Here is a 15,142-nt window from a genome sequence, read left to right as displayed (position 1 = left end):
TCCTTAAACTATGTAAATATGATGTATATGCATACTTGTATGAATATATGAATAATATATTTCATAAATATTTAATAGAAGTAAAGAAATGTTAGGGATTTTTATTTTGTTTTGTTTTTTGAGAGGGAGTCTCGCTCTGTTGCCTAGGCTGGAGTGCAGTGGCACAGTCTCAGCTCACTGCAACCTCTGCCTCTTGGGTTCAAGCAGTTCTTCTGCCTTAGGCTCCTGAGTAACTGGAACTACAGGCGCCCGCCACCATGCCCAGATAATTTTTGTATTTTTAGTACAGATGGGGTTTCACCATATTGGCCAGGCTGGTCGCGAACTCCTGATCTCGTGATCCACCCGCCTCAGCCTCCCAGAGTGTTGGGATTACAGGCATTAGCTACTGTGCCCGGACTAGTTTTTTTTTTTTTTTTTTTTTTTGAGACAGAGTCTTACTCTGTCGCCTAGGCTGGAGTACAGTGGCTCCATCTCGGCTCACTGCAACCTCCACCTCCCAAGTTCAAGAGATTTTCCTGCCTCAGTCTCATGATGGAACTACAGGCATGTGCCACCATGCCCAGCTAATTTTTTTGTGTTTTTAGTAGAAATGGGGTTTCACCATGTTGGCCAGGAAGGTCTTGATCTCCTCACCTCGTGATCCGCCCACCTTGGCCTCCCAAAGTGCTGGGATTACAGGTGTGAGCCACCGCGCCCAGCCTAGGACATTTTTAAGAAACACAAAACTACAGAAATCAGAAAAATTTAACTTCATGCTTAATCATATGCTAGTCTCAAGTATTTTAGCATATAAACCCCGATAAATATAATCTAAGGTAACTGTAATTTTAAGGTTTGAAGGTTTTCAAAAGCCCATAAAGATTCTAAAATTTTGTTGTGGGTAATCTCAAAATCTTAAGAGTCAGCAATATGGCACCCACTTCATTTATAATACATCTCAGGACCATTTGCACTGAGTCTGTTGTGGTCTGGATTTTTTTCCTGCCCCACAAAACTGTACTTACAATCATTAGAGCCAGACAACAGGAAAACATTTCTGTGCCAATTCATTGTTGTTTTTATTTTTAGTTTTCTGAGACAGAGTTGAGACGGAGTCTCACTCTGTCACCCAGGCTGGAGTGCAGTGGCAAAATCTCAGCCTACTGCAAGCTCCACATGTCCAGTTCAGGCAATTATCCTGCCTGAGCCTCCCGAGTAGCTGGGACTACAGGCACACACCACCATGCTAGCTAATTTTTTTGTATTCTTAGTAGAGACGGGGTTTCACCATGCTAGCCAGGCTGGTCTCGAACTCCTGACCTTGTGATCTGCCCGACTTGACCTCCCAAAGTGCTGGGATTACAGGCATGAGCCACCACACCTGGCCCCAATTCATTCTTAAAGGCATCTGAACTTCTGCAACTCCCCCATCCCACATGGAAAAGAACCATACTTGATTTCTGCAAGAATCAAATATTTAAAATGGGCCTTAATTTAACAATTGAGTAAATGTAAATCTGCTTTTAAAAAATATTTTAGTCTAGTTCAATCAATGAGATACCTTCCTTTTATTCTTGCCAGCCCTGTTGTTTATCCATTTTTTTCTACTCAATAGCGAAGAGATGGACTGAGAAGACAAAACACATAATTTCCTTATGGAAACCAGATTTAACTTTCTACTATTTATCTCTCAATCAGCATTTATTGCTGGGATGCTTTTAGCTAGTTTCTCTTACCAAGGCTCTCTGTTAAAAATGAAAAGTTGTGTTTTACAGTGCAACTGAGGCCAGTCAGTTTCAACAAAATACTATAGTGGTTTTCCTCCTTAACTGGTAAATTTCTTTTTTCTTGTTTTTTTGTTTGTTTGTTTTTTGAGACAAAGTCTTGCTCTTGTCCCCCCGGCTGGAGTGCAATGGCACGATCTTGATTCACTGCAACCTCCGCCTCCCGGGTTCAAGCAATTCTTCTGCCTCAGCCTCCCTAGTAGCTGGGATTACAGGTGCCCGCCACCACGCCTGGCTAATTTTCGTATTTTTGGTAGAGACGGGGTTTCACCATGTTGGCCAGGCTGGTCTCGAACTCCTGACCGCATGTGATCTGCCTGCCTTGGCCTCCCCAAGTGCTGGGATTATAGACTTGAGCCACCATGTCTGGCCTTAACCAGTAAATTTCATGTTTTATAAAAATCTGAACCTCTGTTGAAAATTTTTTATCTTCTCTTGGACATATCATGACAAATTATTGGTGAAATATAATAATAGAATTTGTTACACCATTTCAAAGCTAGCTGCTTAATTACAACTCATCATAGTTAAAGACACTCAATTCGAGGTAAACAAAAGCTTAGACTATAAAATCCACAAGGAAGTAGTCAATTTTTACATGGCATAGAGACTTGGGTTTCACTTAAATTGTGAGTTATTTCCTAAATGCTATTTCTACAACATACTTGTTTCTTAAAATTTGATGCCATATTAAATTGAAATAGAACCACCAATTTTGCAGCAATCTATGAAGGAAAAAAAAATTGTCAAACGGTGCAAAACTGAAACAATTTTGACTCTCTTTTTCTTTTGTGTTTTTTTTTTTTTGAGACAGAGTTTTGCTCCTGTTGCCCAGGCTGGGGTGCAACGACGTGATCTCGGCTCACTGCAACCTCCGCCTCCTGGGTTCAAGCAATTCTCCTACCTCAGCCTCCCGAGTAGCTGGGAATACAGGTGCCCACCACCATGCCCGGCTAATTTTTGTATTTTTAGTACAGACAGGCTTTCAACATGTTGACCAGAATGGTCTCGAACTCCTGACCTCAGGTGATCTGCCCACCTCCGCCTCCCAAAGTGCTGGGATTACAGGCATGAGTCACTGTGCCCGGCCAGCTGTGTTTTTCCATATCTAAAAAGGTAATGTTTGTCATTTGCATTGGGGGAATGCAGACTGCCTGGATAATCACCTTGAAAGTTTCAAATATGTGTATCATTTTACATACATCTTTTATATTTATCATTTCACATATTTACATTAAAAATGGGCATTAAAAACAACCTTTAGCTCTTAAGTTTTTCTCAGATTCATTCTTAATTGTTCTTAACTATTTAAGAAATTGCTTTCAAACAATTCACCACCATAGTCATATGTTTTTTAAACCAAATTGACATAGAGTTAATAAACCATTCTCAGAACCTATTTGAATTTGAATCTATAACTTAATTTTAAAATGCCTTTAGCAATCCAGATGTGCTGCCACATATGCTACAATTCTTTTATGTTTATGCGCTCACTGATCTGCTTATCTATAACTTTGTCAGCCTGAGATTATGACGTTAATTTATAAGGAAGTTTGCAAGAAGTTGGTTTCAGGGAAGAGAGGTGACCAGTTTGATATGCCAGCAGATCACCCAGGTGGAAAAGGTCTTCATAGATAGGCGGTCACGGTGCAGAACCTAACTTAGAAATTCAATTGCATATTTATTCACTCCTACTAAATACCAAACAATGTTGTAGATACTATAGGGAAGGGAAAATAAAGGCAGATTTTAGAAAGAAAAAAAAAAAAAACAAAACTTGAAGACTGGATTAGTTTAGGGAGGAGGCAAAAATCAGAAGAGAGAAAGCTGTGGCAAATGGGAGAAAGATAGTCAAAACCAAGCAGTGGCTTAAAAGCTATGGTAACAGAGATCAATGGTGCCAAATTCTACAGAGAATAGAGCCATATGGGGATTTAGAGGAGGCCACAGCAAAAAGGGTGATCACACATTTAACTGCTTTGTAATGAATCAAGAAAGTCTTTCGTTAAGCCAATACTAATCAATATGGCTTTAAAAATGAGTTGCTTTAAAGCTGGGTGGGGGAAACCCTTTCAAATATAATGTGGCTTGCTCATTAAGGCAGTCATCAGAGAAAATTTCCTTTTTCCTAAGCACAGAAATGCAAAGAGTCATTGTGAAATCAGCAAACTACAGTAATCAACTCTGTGTAGTATTTTCCTGACATTATCAACCACATAATGAGACAGAACTTGTGGTTTACATAGTCCAAATCAGCTATCATTTCTCCACTATCCAGATTTAAACCATAAATTAGCAGCACAGTCACTATGACAGGGTTTACTCATCGTCATTTGCATCCAATCAGTTAATGACTGGCAGCTGTCTACAGGACCCATTACTGAAGGCAGCAGTTTTAATGCATACTGTTTCATGAGGCTTAAAATCATATTCCATTAAAGCACATGGTAGACTGAAGTATTCTAGAATTTGCAAAGGCTTTCAAAGGAAGAAAAAAAAACCCTAACTCCATCTGTAATCTCAGAAAACCATACACAAGACTGGCTTTATAGGGTTTCTAATCTTTTACTTAGGTTCAAATAATGTATTAGACTAAGAAAATCTGCCTTAAGGAAGATTACTGCCAGTCTCAAAATTGCTAAGGAAGTAACTGTAGCCAGAATTATTATTAACATCTTATAAAAAGAAAAAAAAAAATAAGAAACCTGGTTTGGAAGAATTTTGCCTTGCATCAAAATGGAAGCATATGTCACACACAGATGCAGTCACACAATCTGAAACTAACTCCACTCCCAATTCTAACCCTCTCATGACAAAGCATCCCTCACTACTTGGCATATCAAAAGCATAATATTTCACACTTTTGCCTTATTTCATGCATGTACATTCTATCTGTAAACAGATCATGAACTCCTTGAAAAGAAGGGCTATGACTGTAATAATACTCAACATATCCATTACTGAATGCCTTTGCTCTACCAGGCACAGTCCTCATTGCAGCATCTATGGCATTTTTTAAAATGTAAAAATCTCTACCTTCTTGTGTTGTACATTCTGGTGTATGCTGACAACATGTTCATACAATGAACACATAATTATAGAAAATATAGTATGTCAAATAGTGATAAGTGCTAAGAGAAAAATGAAGTATGGAAAGAAGATAGGGAATGCTCGATAAGACAGAGGTGGAGAGGTGGCTGTAATTAATAGCAGGACAGTCAATTTTACATAAAGCACCTTACTGATAATGCAACAGTTGGTCAGAGACTTAAAGGAGGTGAGGGAGATCCCAGTGAGAATAACCAGGAAAACACATCCCAGGAAGAAGCAATGACAAGGGTAAAAGCTCTGAGGCAGGAGCTTACCTCGCATATAAAAGGCACATCAAAGAGGCCAGCTGGGCTGGAGTGGAGTAAGGGAAGGAAAGGCTGGTGAGTATGCACAGGGTCCTGAGACTGTGTGCATCTATATCTATCATATCTATAATCTGTCTAGCTAGCTAGAGTTTTTAAAGCACATAACTATTCTAATTTTATTTTTATTCTTTCAATTTTTATTTTCGATTCCAAGGCTCTACGTGCAGGTTTGTTACAAAAGCATATTACATGAGACTGAGGCCTGGAGCACAACTGAACCGATCACACAGGAAGCGAGCATAGTACTCAATAAACAGTTTTTGAACCCTTGGCTCCCTCCCTCCACTCCTGCCACTGTTATGTGTCTTCAATTAGAGAGAAACTGGCAGTCAGCGAATAACTGGACACTGGAACGCCATGCCCTGACTTGTGTTTCCAAAAGGTCACCAGGGCTGCTGGTTAAGCATGGACTTTGAAGGTGAATAGAAGCAGGCGTTCAGCTCAGACATTAAACAATGTGAAGGTGTCACTCAGATCATTACAAAAAGAAAAAGCTAAACAGACTGAAAATCAATAACTGGTTTGGGAACCATCAGTGAACTGGGGTCGCAGGGTCAACCACCACCCTGAAATCTAGAGAAAGACAAATCCGGAGAGACAGCAGAGGAGAGCTTACCTGGAGCAGAAGCTGCTGGAGACAGAAACTGTTAGAAACAATTGACTAGTCATTTGACAAGTTGCCGGAGGCTCAGCATGAACTAGTTTCAGAATCAGAAACTCCTGAGGTGGCAGTCTTAGGGGACTCCCATACTTTTGGGGGTTCTCCCTCCCAGGACCCCAACAGAGTCTCATCGGGAAGAGCCAAGAAAGATGTTCTTCTGGCTCTGGCAGTGGGAGAAGAATAAACCTTACGAAATATACCCAGAGCATTTGTCATGACAAAAGATCACTAACTCCGTAAGGGAAAGATCTTAGCCTTGTCCTGGAGCTGTGGGGGAAAAGTCATTCCTCTCAACTCAGCCCCCACTAGCCTTCCTGTCTCTACTGGAGTGGGAAGCAAGGTAATATAAGAAACACCTGTGAAGGTGGTAGCCCAGAGAGGTGAAGATTTAGTCATAAAATAATAGAACATTTTCCCTCCCCAACACCAACAGAGCTGCAGTCTAATAATAGCTGATTGCTACTGAAATAGATGCAAAACAGAGTCCGTGGGAAAGCCCACAGACAACTGGGAAGACCAAAAACAAGGCCACCAGAGGAATGTGACATCTCTGGCACCCACGGCTATAGCAAAATACAGTCCAACTCCTAACCAGATTTACATAAAATCTCACAAGAAAGCCTATTCACCTCATTTCTTATTACCCAATACATCATGTCTGTCTGAGTTGAAAGAAAAAAGTACAAGACATGCTAAAAGGCAAGAAATACAAGCTGGGAGGTGAGGTGAGAGTCTTTTACTAACATTACAGATAAGGCCTATAATCCCAGCATTTTGGGAGGCCGAGGCGGGTGGATCATGAGGTCAGGAGTTTGAGACCAGCCTGGCCAGTATAGGGAAACCTGTCTCTACTAAAAATACAAAAATAATCTGGGCGTGGTGGCACGTGCCTGTAGTCCTAGCTACTTGGGAGGCTGAGGCTGGTGAATTGCTTGAACCCGGGAGGCAGAGGTTGTGGTGAGCCAAGATTGTACCCCTGCACTCCAGCCTGGGCAACAGAGCGAGACTCTCAAAAAATAAATAAATAAATAATAAATAAAAATATATATATATTTCAGATAAAAGATGGTGGTCCCCTGGGCCATGATGCCAACAGTGAGGGTGGTAAAAAGTGGTCAAGCTCTGGATGTATTTTTACAAACAGAGCAGAGAGGATCTGCTGATAGAATGTATGTGAGCTATGAAGGGAAAAGAGGAGGCAGGGATGACTTCAGAATTCTCAGCCAGAGCTGCTGGGGAAATTGAGATTCCATCAACTGAGATGGTAAAGCCTGCAAGTAAAGCAGTTGACTGGACCACGAGTGGGGTGGGGGGTTTCAGGAATTCAGTGTTTGATGTCTGAAAGAACTTCTCACGGTAGTGGGCAGTTGTACATTTATTTAGCTAATAATATTTTGGAGTGCCTAAATTGTGCAGCACTTCTTAAGTATTAGGATGGACACCTGAATATGCTGGAAATCAAGGCAATGTTTAGTAATTGCTTTGCTTAGTGAATGGAATAATAAAAAAAGATCAAACATTCTAACTATGTACCAAAATATCTTATTTAGAATCATAACCGTCAGCAAAAATACCAGCTAATGCTTGAAAATACCTGAGCGTTACAAAACGTTTTCACTTATTCTGACTGCTACTTATACGCTAGCATCTGAGTATTTGCCCTCTCCTTTTTGCAGTGTAATAAAATTTGGCTGGGTACTTGGCTTCCCAGAATAAAGATAACATTTCCCAGCCTTCCTTGGAGGTAGCTGTGCCCAATGGTCTGTGAGCAAGCATGGTGTGTGCAATTTCTGCAAAATTCTCTCAGATTGGGCACACTCGCCATTTGCCCTTTCTCCCTCTCTTGCTGTCAGCTGAAGGGCTGATGTGATAATGAGCCATCTTGGACCATAAGGACAGGGTGACACCACTGAGATGGCAAGGGAATAAAAGAGAAAGAGCTTGGATCCTGAAAACCCATGGCGCCATCTTATCAGCTCTGTGTTTGCACATACTTAGATTGCTACATGAAAGAATAAAGCTTCTATCTTGCTTAAGCCACTTTTGTCTTGGCTTTTCATAACAGCAGCTTAGCCTGAAACTTAATAAATTTAATAAACCCTCAGAACACCACTGTGATGCAAATAATAGGCCAAGAATTTGTTTTCAATTCTCTATTATATATGTTTTCAACAGCAGGAAAATATATTGGCAACACGGCCTTGTTCTATATCCTTACATCTACCAGTGCAGAAAAACTAGCTGATAAGTATTCTGCAAAAACTAATAGAAATAATTTTTGCAACAAGATTTGGGTCCAGGCATTAAATAAACTGTGAAGTACTCGCCACCTAGAAAAAGCCACATGTAATGATTTTTCACAGAGAATTGAGAAATGACATGCTATGTAGTAGCTCAACTTTAATGCTTCAACTTCCCATTAAAATCCCTGCAATTTATTAAACAGTGTAAGTACCAGCAATTAGTTCCTTAACGAAATGTGTAGTTGCTCACTGAATTCTTGACTTAATTCGTGCCCATCAGACAAGCATGCCAAAGTAGCTTTTGGAGTGTCTAGGTCTTTAGATATATACCTATTAGCAGGCCATTTTCATATTCCGGAACAGTTTTACACTTTCTTTTAATCCTGGTATAGAATTGTATTGGAAAGAGTAGAAAAATGCCAGTTCAAATGCTATATAAGCGAACATAATTTAAAGAATAAAAACAGGCTAGGCACGGTGGCTCACACCTATAATCCCAGCACTTTGGGAGGCCGAGGCGGGCAGATCATCTGAGGTCGGGAGTTCGAGACCAGTCTGACCAACATGGTTTAGTAGAGAAACCCCGTCTCTACTAAAAATACAAAACTTGCTGGGCATGGTGGCGCATGCCTGTAATCCCAGCTACTCAGGAAGGCTGAGGCAGGAGCATCGCTTGAACCCGGGAGGTGGAGGTTGTGGTGAGCCAAGATCATGCCACTGCACCCCAGCCTGGGCAATAAGAGCGAAATTCAGTCTCAAAACAAACAAACAAACAAATAAACAAACAAAAAGAATAAAAATAGGCCAGGTGTGATGGCTCGCACCTGTAATCCCACCACTTTAGGAGGCTGAGACAGGCAGATCATCTAAGGTCAGGAGTCGAGACCAGCCTGGCAAACGTGGGGAAACCCCATCTCTACTAAAAATACAAAAATTAGCCAGGTGTGGTGGCGGGTGCCTGTAATATCAGTGCCTCTGCAGTCTGGGTCAGGAGAATTACTTGAATCCAGGAGGCGGAGGTTGCAGTGAGTTGAGATCAAGCCATCGCACACCAGCCTGGACAACAGAGCAAGACCCCATCTCAAAAAAGAATAAAAATGGTTTATGAAGAACAAGACTCTTTAACACTATTTACTGTGATATATTTCTGCACTAAAAATTTACATCTATTTTAATTTAATTGTCCTCAAGCTTCCAATACGTTTAATTGCCTAAACTAGAGTCATCCATTGTCATAGCTTTTGACTTTTTTATTTTAAAGGAAACTACTTTCTATTCTATCAGTTCTGAGATTTGCTCAAGTAATTTTATAAATCAAAAGCAATCATGAGTGGTATAATCAAAACTCTCATTATATAGTGAAAAGTTTGTTTCTCTAAGTGACTTAAGAACCCAAGTAAAAACCTGCTAACTGCTTGGCAACATTCAGATAATTTAGCCTCTGTGCAGTGCAAGGTGACTCACATCTGAATGTGTACACACTGACATCTAGAGACATACTTTCAGGATTCAGAGGTAGTGAAATCTCCAAATCTTTTAAAGGTTTCAATGAAAGTCTTGTATTTCTTCAGGCGATGCTTGGAAAACAGAAAAGCTCAAGTATACTTATGTGGGATAGCCTGACTTTTATTATATGATAAAAGAGCTGTCCCCATCAGTATTTTAAAATGTGAAAACTAAGCTCTTTTCTAAATGCTTGGAATAGTCAATATTGTTTACACAACAGGAGCTCTAATTCTTCTGGACAAACATAGTCAGAAACACAAGAAAATATTTTCTTATTCCAAGTAAGGAATATCGTGTCTCTAATTTGTCTCTAAATTGGTTATATGGTATGTCTCTAAATTGGTTACATGGCATATCTCTTTAAAAAAATAAAAAGAATGAAAGATACGGGTACTGCATAAAAGGACCTCTTCCTCCTTAATACTATGTCTTAAGAAGCAAAGATATAAAGAGGCTGAAAGTGTAAACTATCCAGACAAAAGCATAAAAGAAAAGATTACCTTTAGCTGGGTTTACTTTTATCCCTGATCTATACAGCATTTCCTCATTCTGCCAGTCTCCATTCCTGATCGCAGTCTTGAGTCCATAAAAAACAATTAGTGTAGCTGTAGCATAAAAAATCAAGCTCTTGAGGAACCGCTTTTGGACTTTGACATAAAGGGCTCTAGCACCCACTGTAATCAGCAGGCAGAAGCCCATACTAGGAATATATAATACTCGCTCTGCAATTACAAAGCCGACATAGAAAAACAGGTTCGTGGCAGGAACAAAGGGTATGATTAACAAAGATAAAGACAGAACAACAATGTTCTCCGTAGAAGGAAGCTGGGTTCTCTGTGATACATCATTGTTAATGCCATTTTCTACTTTGGATGCAAAGCTGGACTTAGTCTCTGAGTTCTGGTACTCCACATCTGAAAGGCAGCTATGTCCATTTGCATTCTGCTTGCCATTTGTTATAGTTTTCCCATTGCATTCTCTGTCTACGCTCGGGCTCTTCAAACCACAGTAGGCAAGGAGGAGGAGTCCAGTATAGAAGGCCACAGTGTGTAGGTTTCTCCAGTCACAAACTGTTTTGAGCAGAGGCACAGCATCCATTGACCAATCAAAACTGAGGGTATCTGGGCATAGCAACAGCCAGAGGTTCTTGGTTGGCAAGTAGAAGAACGTGAGCGTGCGGGTGAGGAGGCTGTCTGAATCAGCAGCGGGATTGTCTGAGTTGGAAAAGCTTGGTGGTTTGTTTCCCATCCAGTATAACCGGGCACCCAAAAGGGAGGACCCCCAGAAAGTTAACAAACTAATGCTGAGGAAAAGCGACAAGTTCTTCCTCTGAAACCAAAAGAGAGAAGGGAAAAATTAAGATCATTATCAGCACAGCATAGGAACACTCAACACTTAGAGATCAAATACATTTTTAAATGGACAGTTAAAAACACAGATGATGTCTCCAAAACATGACTTCACGTCCATCACCTTTCAAGCATGCCTAGAGAAATTTTAATCTCCAAAAAAAACCTGAAAGTGGAATCGTAGTTTGTATTTTTTTTATTATCTTTTCTTATTTTTTCTCTCTAAAATACCAATAATCAAAGCTTCAATTTCGTGACCTCTACAAAGTGGGTTCAATATATTTATTTCCCTCTCAGAATTCGTGTCGGGTCACAATGGGACTACAATGTAAAGTACTTAGCACTCTGCATAAGATATAGAAGGCACCTAATAACTGTTGTCTTTCATTTTATCGTAGTTTAGATTTTGAAGAAAAACAAAAAGCAGCCATGTCAAAAAATATGTGGTATGGCAGGACTCTTGTGCTTATCTCTAAGGGAGGAAAGGCATGCAGCTATGTCTGTCGAAGTTAGTCCCCATTTCATTGTCTTAAAGAATTCTGTCCTTGCAAAACTTATAAACCAGGCTTTCATCTGCTGCCCCATATTGTCACTGATACCAGTGATTTCCAACATTCAAAAACACTCCTCATGAATCCCAAATTTTTCATGTTGATGACAGCTTTTAAAAATAAAATTACTTTAGGCTGGGCAGAGTGGCTCACCCCTGTAATAATCCCAGTAATTTGGGAGGCCAAGGTGGGTGGATCACTTAAGGCCAGGAGTTCAGACCACTCTCGCAAACGTGGTGAAACCCCATCTCTACTAAAACAAACAAACAAACAAATAACAACAACAAAAAAACCATTACTGGGCATGGTGGTGTGCACCTGTAGTCCCAGCTACTCAGGAGGCTGAGGCAGGAGTATAGCTTGAACCCAGGAGAAAGAGGTTGCAGTGAGCTGAGATTGCACCACCGCACTTCAGCCTGGGCAACAGAGTGAGACTCTGACTCAAATAAAAAATAAAATAAAATGACTTCTTTAATAATGAACTAACTTTTTTCAAGAGAATGACAAAAAATTGTGAGAGGAGGGTCAAAGGACATCATGTTAATGCTAATTTTCTGGCATAGTCCTTCACCCCCAACAAGAACTTAGGTGACATCTAAAAATCTAAGTCCTAAAGAGGCAGAGTGGGGAGGGTTAAAATAGGCACCATATCCCAACCTTAATGGTTCCATGGTAAGGCCATTCTTTACAGCAAACATCCAGCGTTGTATAGAATTGTCTTACTCAGTGACATCCAGAAGGGGGTTTAGAATCTTACAAAGGATACACCAAATATTTAGTTTAAAAAACAACCCACAGAAAGCAATAGATTTTAAGCATATACAACTTCTATGAAAACAATGTCTACATATTGTATACAACTGCCACACTGGACTCTGCTCCTCAGACTCCTCCTCCACACCAACCCTGATCGCTGGAAGCCACAGAACTACTCATGAATGCTCTTTTCCACTCTACCTTCAACCTAATGGTCCTCAACAAGGTTCATGATTTTAAATGTCGTTAATGTTCGCTAATGACTGTACCTTCACCCTCCCTCACCTCCATAGGCAATTATTCAGTTGCCTACTGGGCATATTCACTTAGGTACCTCAAACTCAAAATACCCAAAATAGAACTCCTGACTTCATACTTCCCCAAAGGAAATAAAACAGTTCCTCCTCCAATCATTGTCACCATCAGGAAATAGTAATAGTGTATAACCAGTTTCTTCTTCACAGCCTCTTGCCTTCCCTCCACATTCTACTCATTACCAAGTCTTCACAACTTTCACGTCCAAATATATCCTGAATCTATCCTTTTTCTCTCCATCTCTTCTATTATCACTAGTCCCAAGTGCCGACACTGGGATTCCTACAATAATCTCCTCCTAACTGGTGACCCTGTCCTTCTTAACACAAATTCTTTTATTCCCTAATTTTAAACTCAGATCTTACTTTTAAGATCTTAGAAGTTTTTATATCTCTAACAAAACAAAAAGTTTGTGATTCATTTAAGGTTCCCTTACCACTTTTTGGCAATGTGTCCATTTTTACATTTCAAAAGTATTAAAGTTTTTTTTTTTTTTAATCTAAAAGGAGGTAATTCTGAGTATAAAATAAGAGAAACAAAATAATAGGTGGTTAGAAGTTAAAATTTTAACATAAGGAAAATGAGAAACAGCAACCAGGTGGAAATTAGACAATTTTAAGAGGTGGAATTATTAATATCAGATACAGTAATGCCAAATTCACAGCATTAACTTCATTATTTTGAAAACATCCTTGTCAAACGTTGGATTAAGATTAATTCATGTAATGTTATATGGAATTTTTAATAGTAGAGGGAGCAATATCACATTCTGCCTCACCAATCTAACTTTTTTTTTTTTTGAAATGGAGCCTCGCTCTGTCGCCAGGCTGAAGTGCAGTGGTGTGATCTCGGCTCACTGTAACCTCTGCCTCCCGGGTTCAAGCGATCCTCCTGCCTCAGCTTCACAACTAGCTAGGACTACAGGCGCGTGCCACCACGCCCAGCTAATTTTGTACATTTTTAGTAGAGACGGGGTTGCACCATGTTGGCCACAATGGTCTCAATCTCTTGACCTCATGATCCGCCTGCCTCAGCCTCCCAAAGTGCTGGTATTACAGGCGTGAGCCACTGTGACCGGCCCACCAATCTAACTTTTAAACTGGTGAAATGAAATACTTCAAAGCCTCATTATCATCTAAGAATAACTTTGCAAACGATTCCATTGTTCCTCTGAAATTCTACCCACCAATAATACTAAAATTTCTTTATTTTAGAAAAAAAAAACACAAAACCATGCTTAAGAACTTGTAATAACTTGACTGATCAATCATATAATTGAGTACTCTTAGATTATACAAGTGAGAAACACCGTTTGGCAAAGATAAATGAGACAAGGTATCATGGATAAAGAAGACGAACCTTGAAAGACAACTGAATTGTGAATTTGTACCAAAAGCTCATTTTTAAAATGTGTCTAAGACCATTCCATTGTAATATCTTGTGGTGGGAGTGATTGGGGATGTGGAGAGGAAGAGAGAAAGCATTACAAAAACAGCTGTAATCAGGCAAGAAGAGAAGCCAAGGGACAGGAGAGCCACATGAAGGAGGAAACATGGTCAGATTTCTTTGCTAGTCATTAAAATCCTGAAGAAGTTAACCTTAACAATGACATAATTCTATTTTATTTCTAAAGACAGAAATGTCATAACAAGGCAAAACTACTTTATTCATTAATTTTTCATAAAAGTATCTCTAATAATTTGTTATAGCTTAATAATTATCAAAATAAAACTGAGATTCCAGATGTGGTCCTATTATTGCATTTATTATGCTAAAAGAAAATTTAAATACAATGGACTATAAAAATATGAATAATGAAAACTATTCAGTGTTAAATATTATGTCTAAGTACTGAGAAAATGAAAATGACATAAAAACAAGAAAACGCAAGTAATAAAATGCTAACAAACATTAATTGATGTAGTACTTCACATATTTAAAGTATCTTCATATATAATCCGTCATTTGAACAATGACAATACGTCATCTGACAGTCACTAAGATCAAAAGATACTACCGTTCTGAGGTCAAACGCTTTCATATACTTATTCTAACTTAATGGTGAGTTCTGTAAGGATGAAATAAATGACTCACTCTTTTATTTATTTATTTTTGAGACAGAGTCTTGCTCTTTCACCCAGGCTGGAGAGCAGTGGTACAATCATGGCTTACTGCAGCCTCAACCTCTTGGACTCAAGTGATCCTCCCACCTCAGCCTCCCGAATAGCTGGGACCACAGGTGTGTGCATGTGTATTTTTTTGTAGATGGTGTTTTGCCATGTTGCCCAGGCTGATAAGTGACACTCTTAAAGGGAAACTAAACCAATAGGTAAAGTTGATTTTAAAATGTTTAAAGTAGAAGAGTTTCTAAAGTGTTGTGATTTGCTACGACTTTTAAAGTATCAGCCAAAGCACACGTTCACCTATGTAACAAACCTGTACATGCTGCACATGTACCCAGGAACTTAAAATAAAAATAAAAATTAAAAAAGTATAAGCCAAAGTATGAAACTGCAGTTTTCAAGTGTCTCTGATGCTTTCTCATAGAATTTTATTAAAAATTATCAAACTAGTTTGGG

The 15,142-nt window shown here is 39.4% G+C and overlaps 1 protein-coding gene across 2 annotated transcripts in view; it reads right to left on the bottom strand.

Annotated features, from left to right (window-relative positions):
• TMTC2 (transmembrane and tetratricopeptide repeat containing 2) overlaps window positions 1-15,142 on the bottom strand; it is a 460,161-nt gene that overhangs the window by 237,340 nt on the left and 207,679 nt on the right. For both annotated transcript variants that reach the window (XM_011934133.1, XM_011934134.1), the window contains exon 3: window positions 10,093-10,921. In XM_011934133.1, coding sequence (XP_011789523.1) covers window positions 10,093-10,921 — 829 coding nt within the window. The remainder of the gene's footprint in view (window positions 1-10,092; window positions 10,922-15,142) is intronic.

The sequence above is a fragment of the Colobus angolensis genome, unplaced genomic scaffold, assembly GCF_000951035.1.
Source record: "Colobus angolensis palliatus isolate OR3802 unplaced genomic scaffold, Cang.pa_1.0 Scaffold131, whole genome shotgun sequence".
Taxonomy (NCBI): Eukaryota; Metazoa; Chordata; class Mammalia; order Primates; family Cercopithecidae; genus Colobus; species Colobus angolensis.
This window is presented reverse-complemented; position numbering and strand designations above follow the sequence as displayed.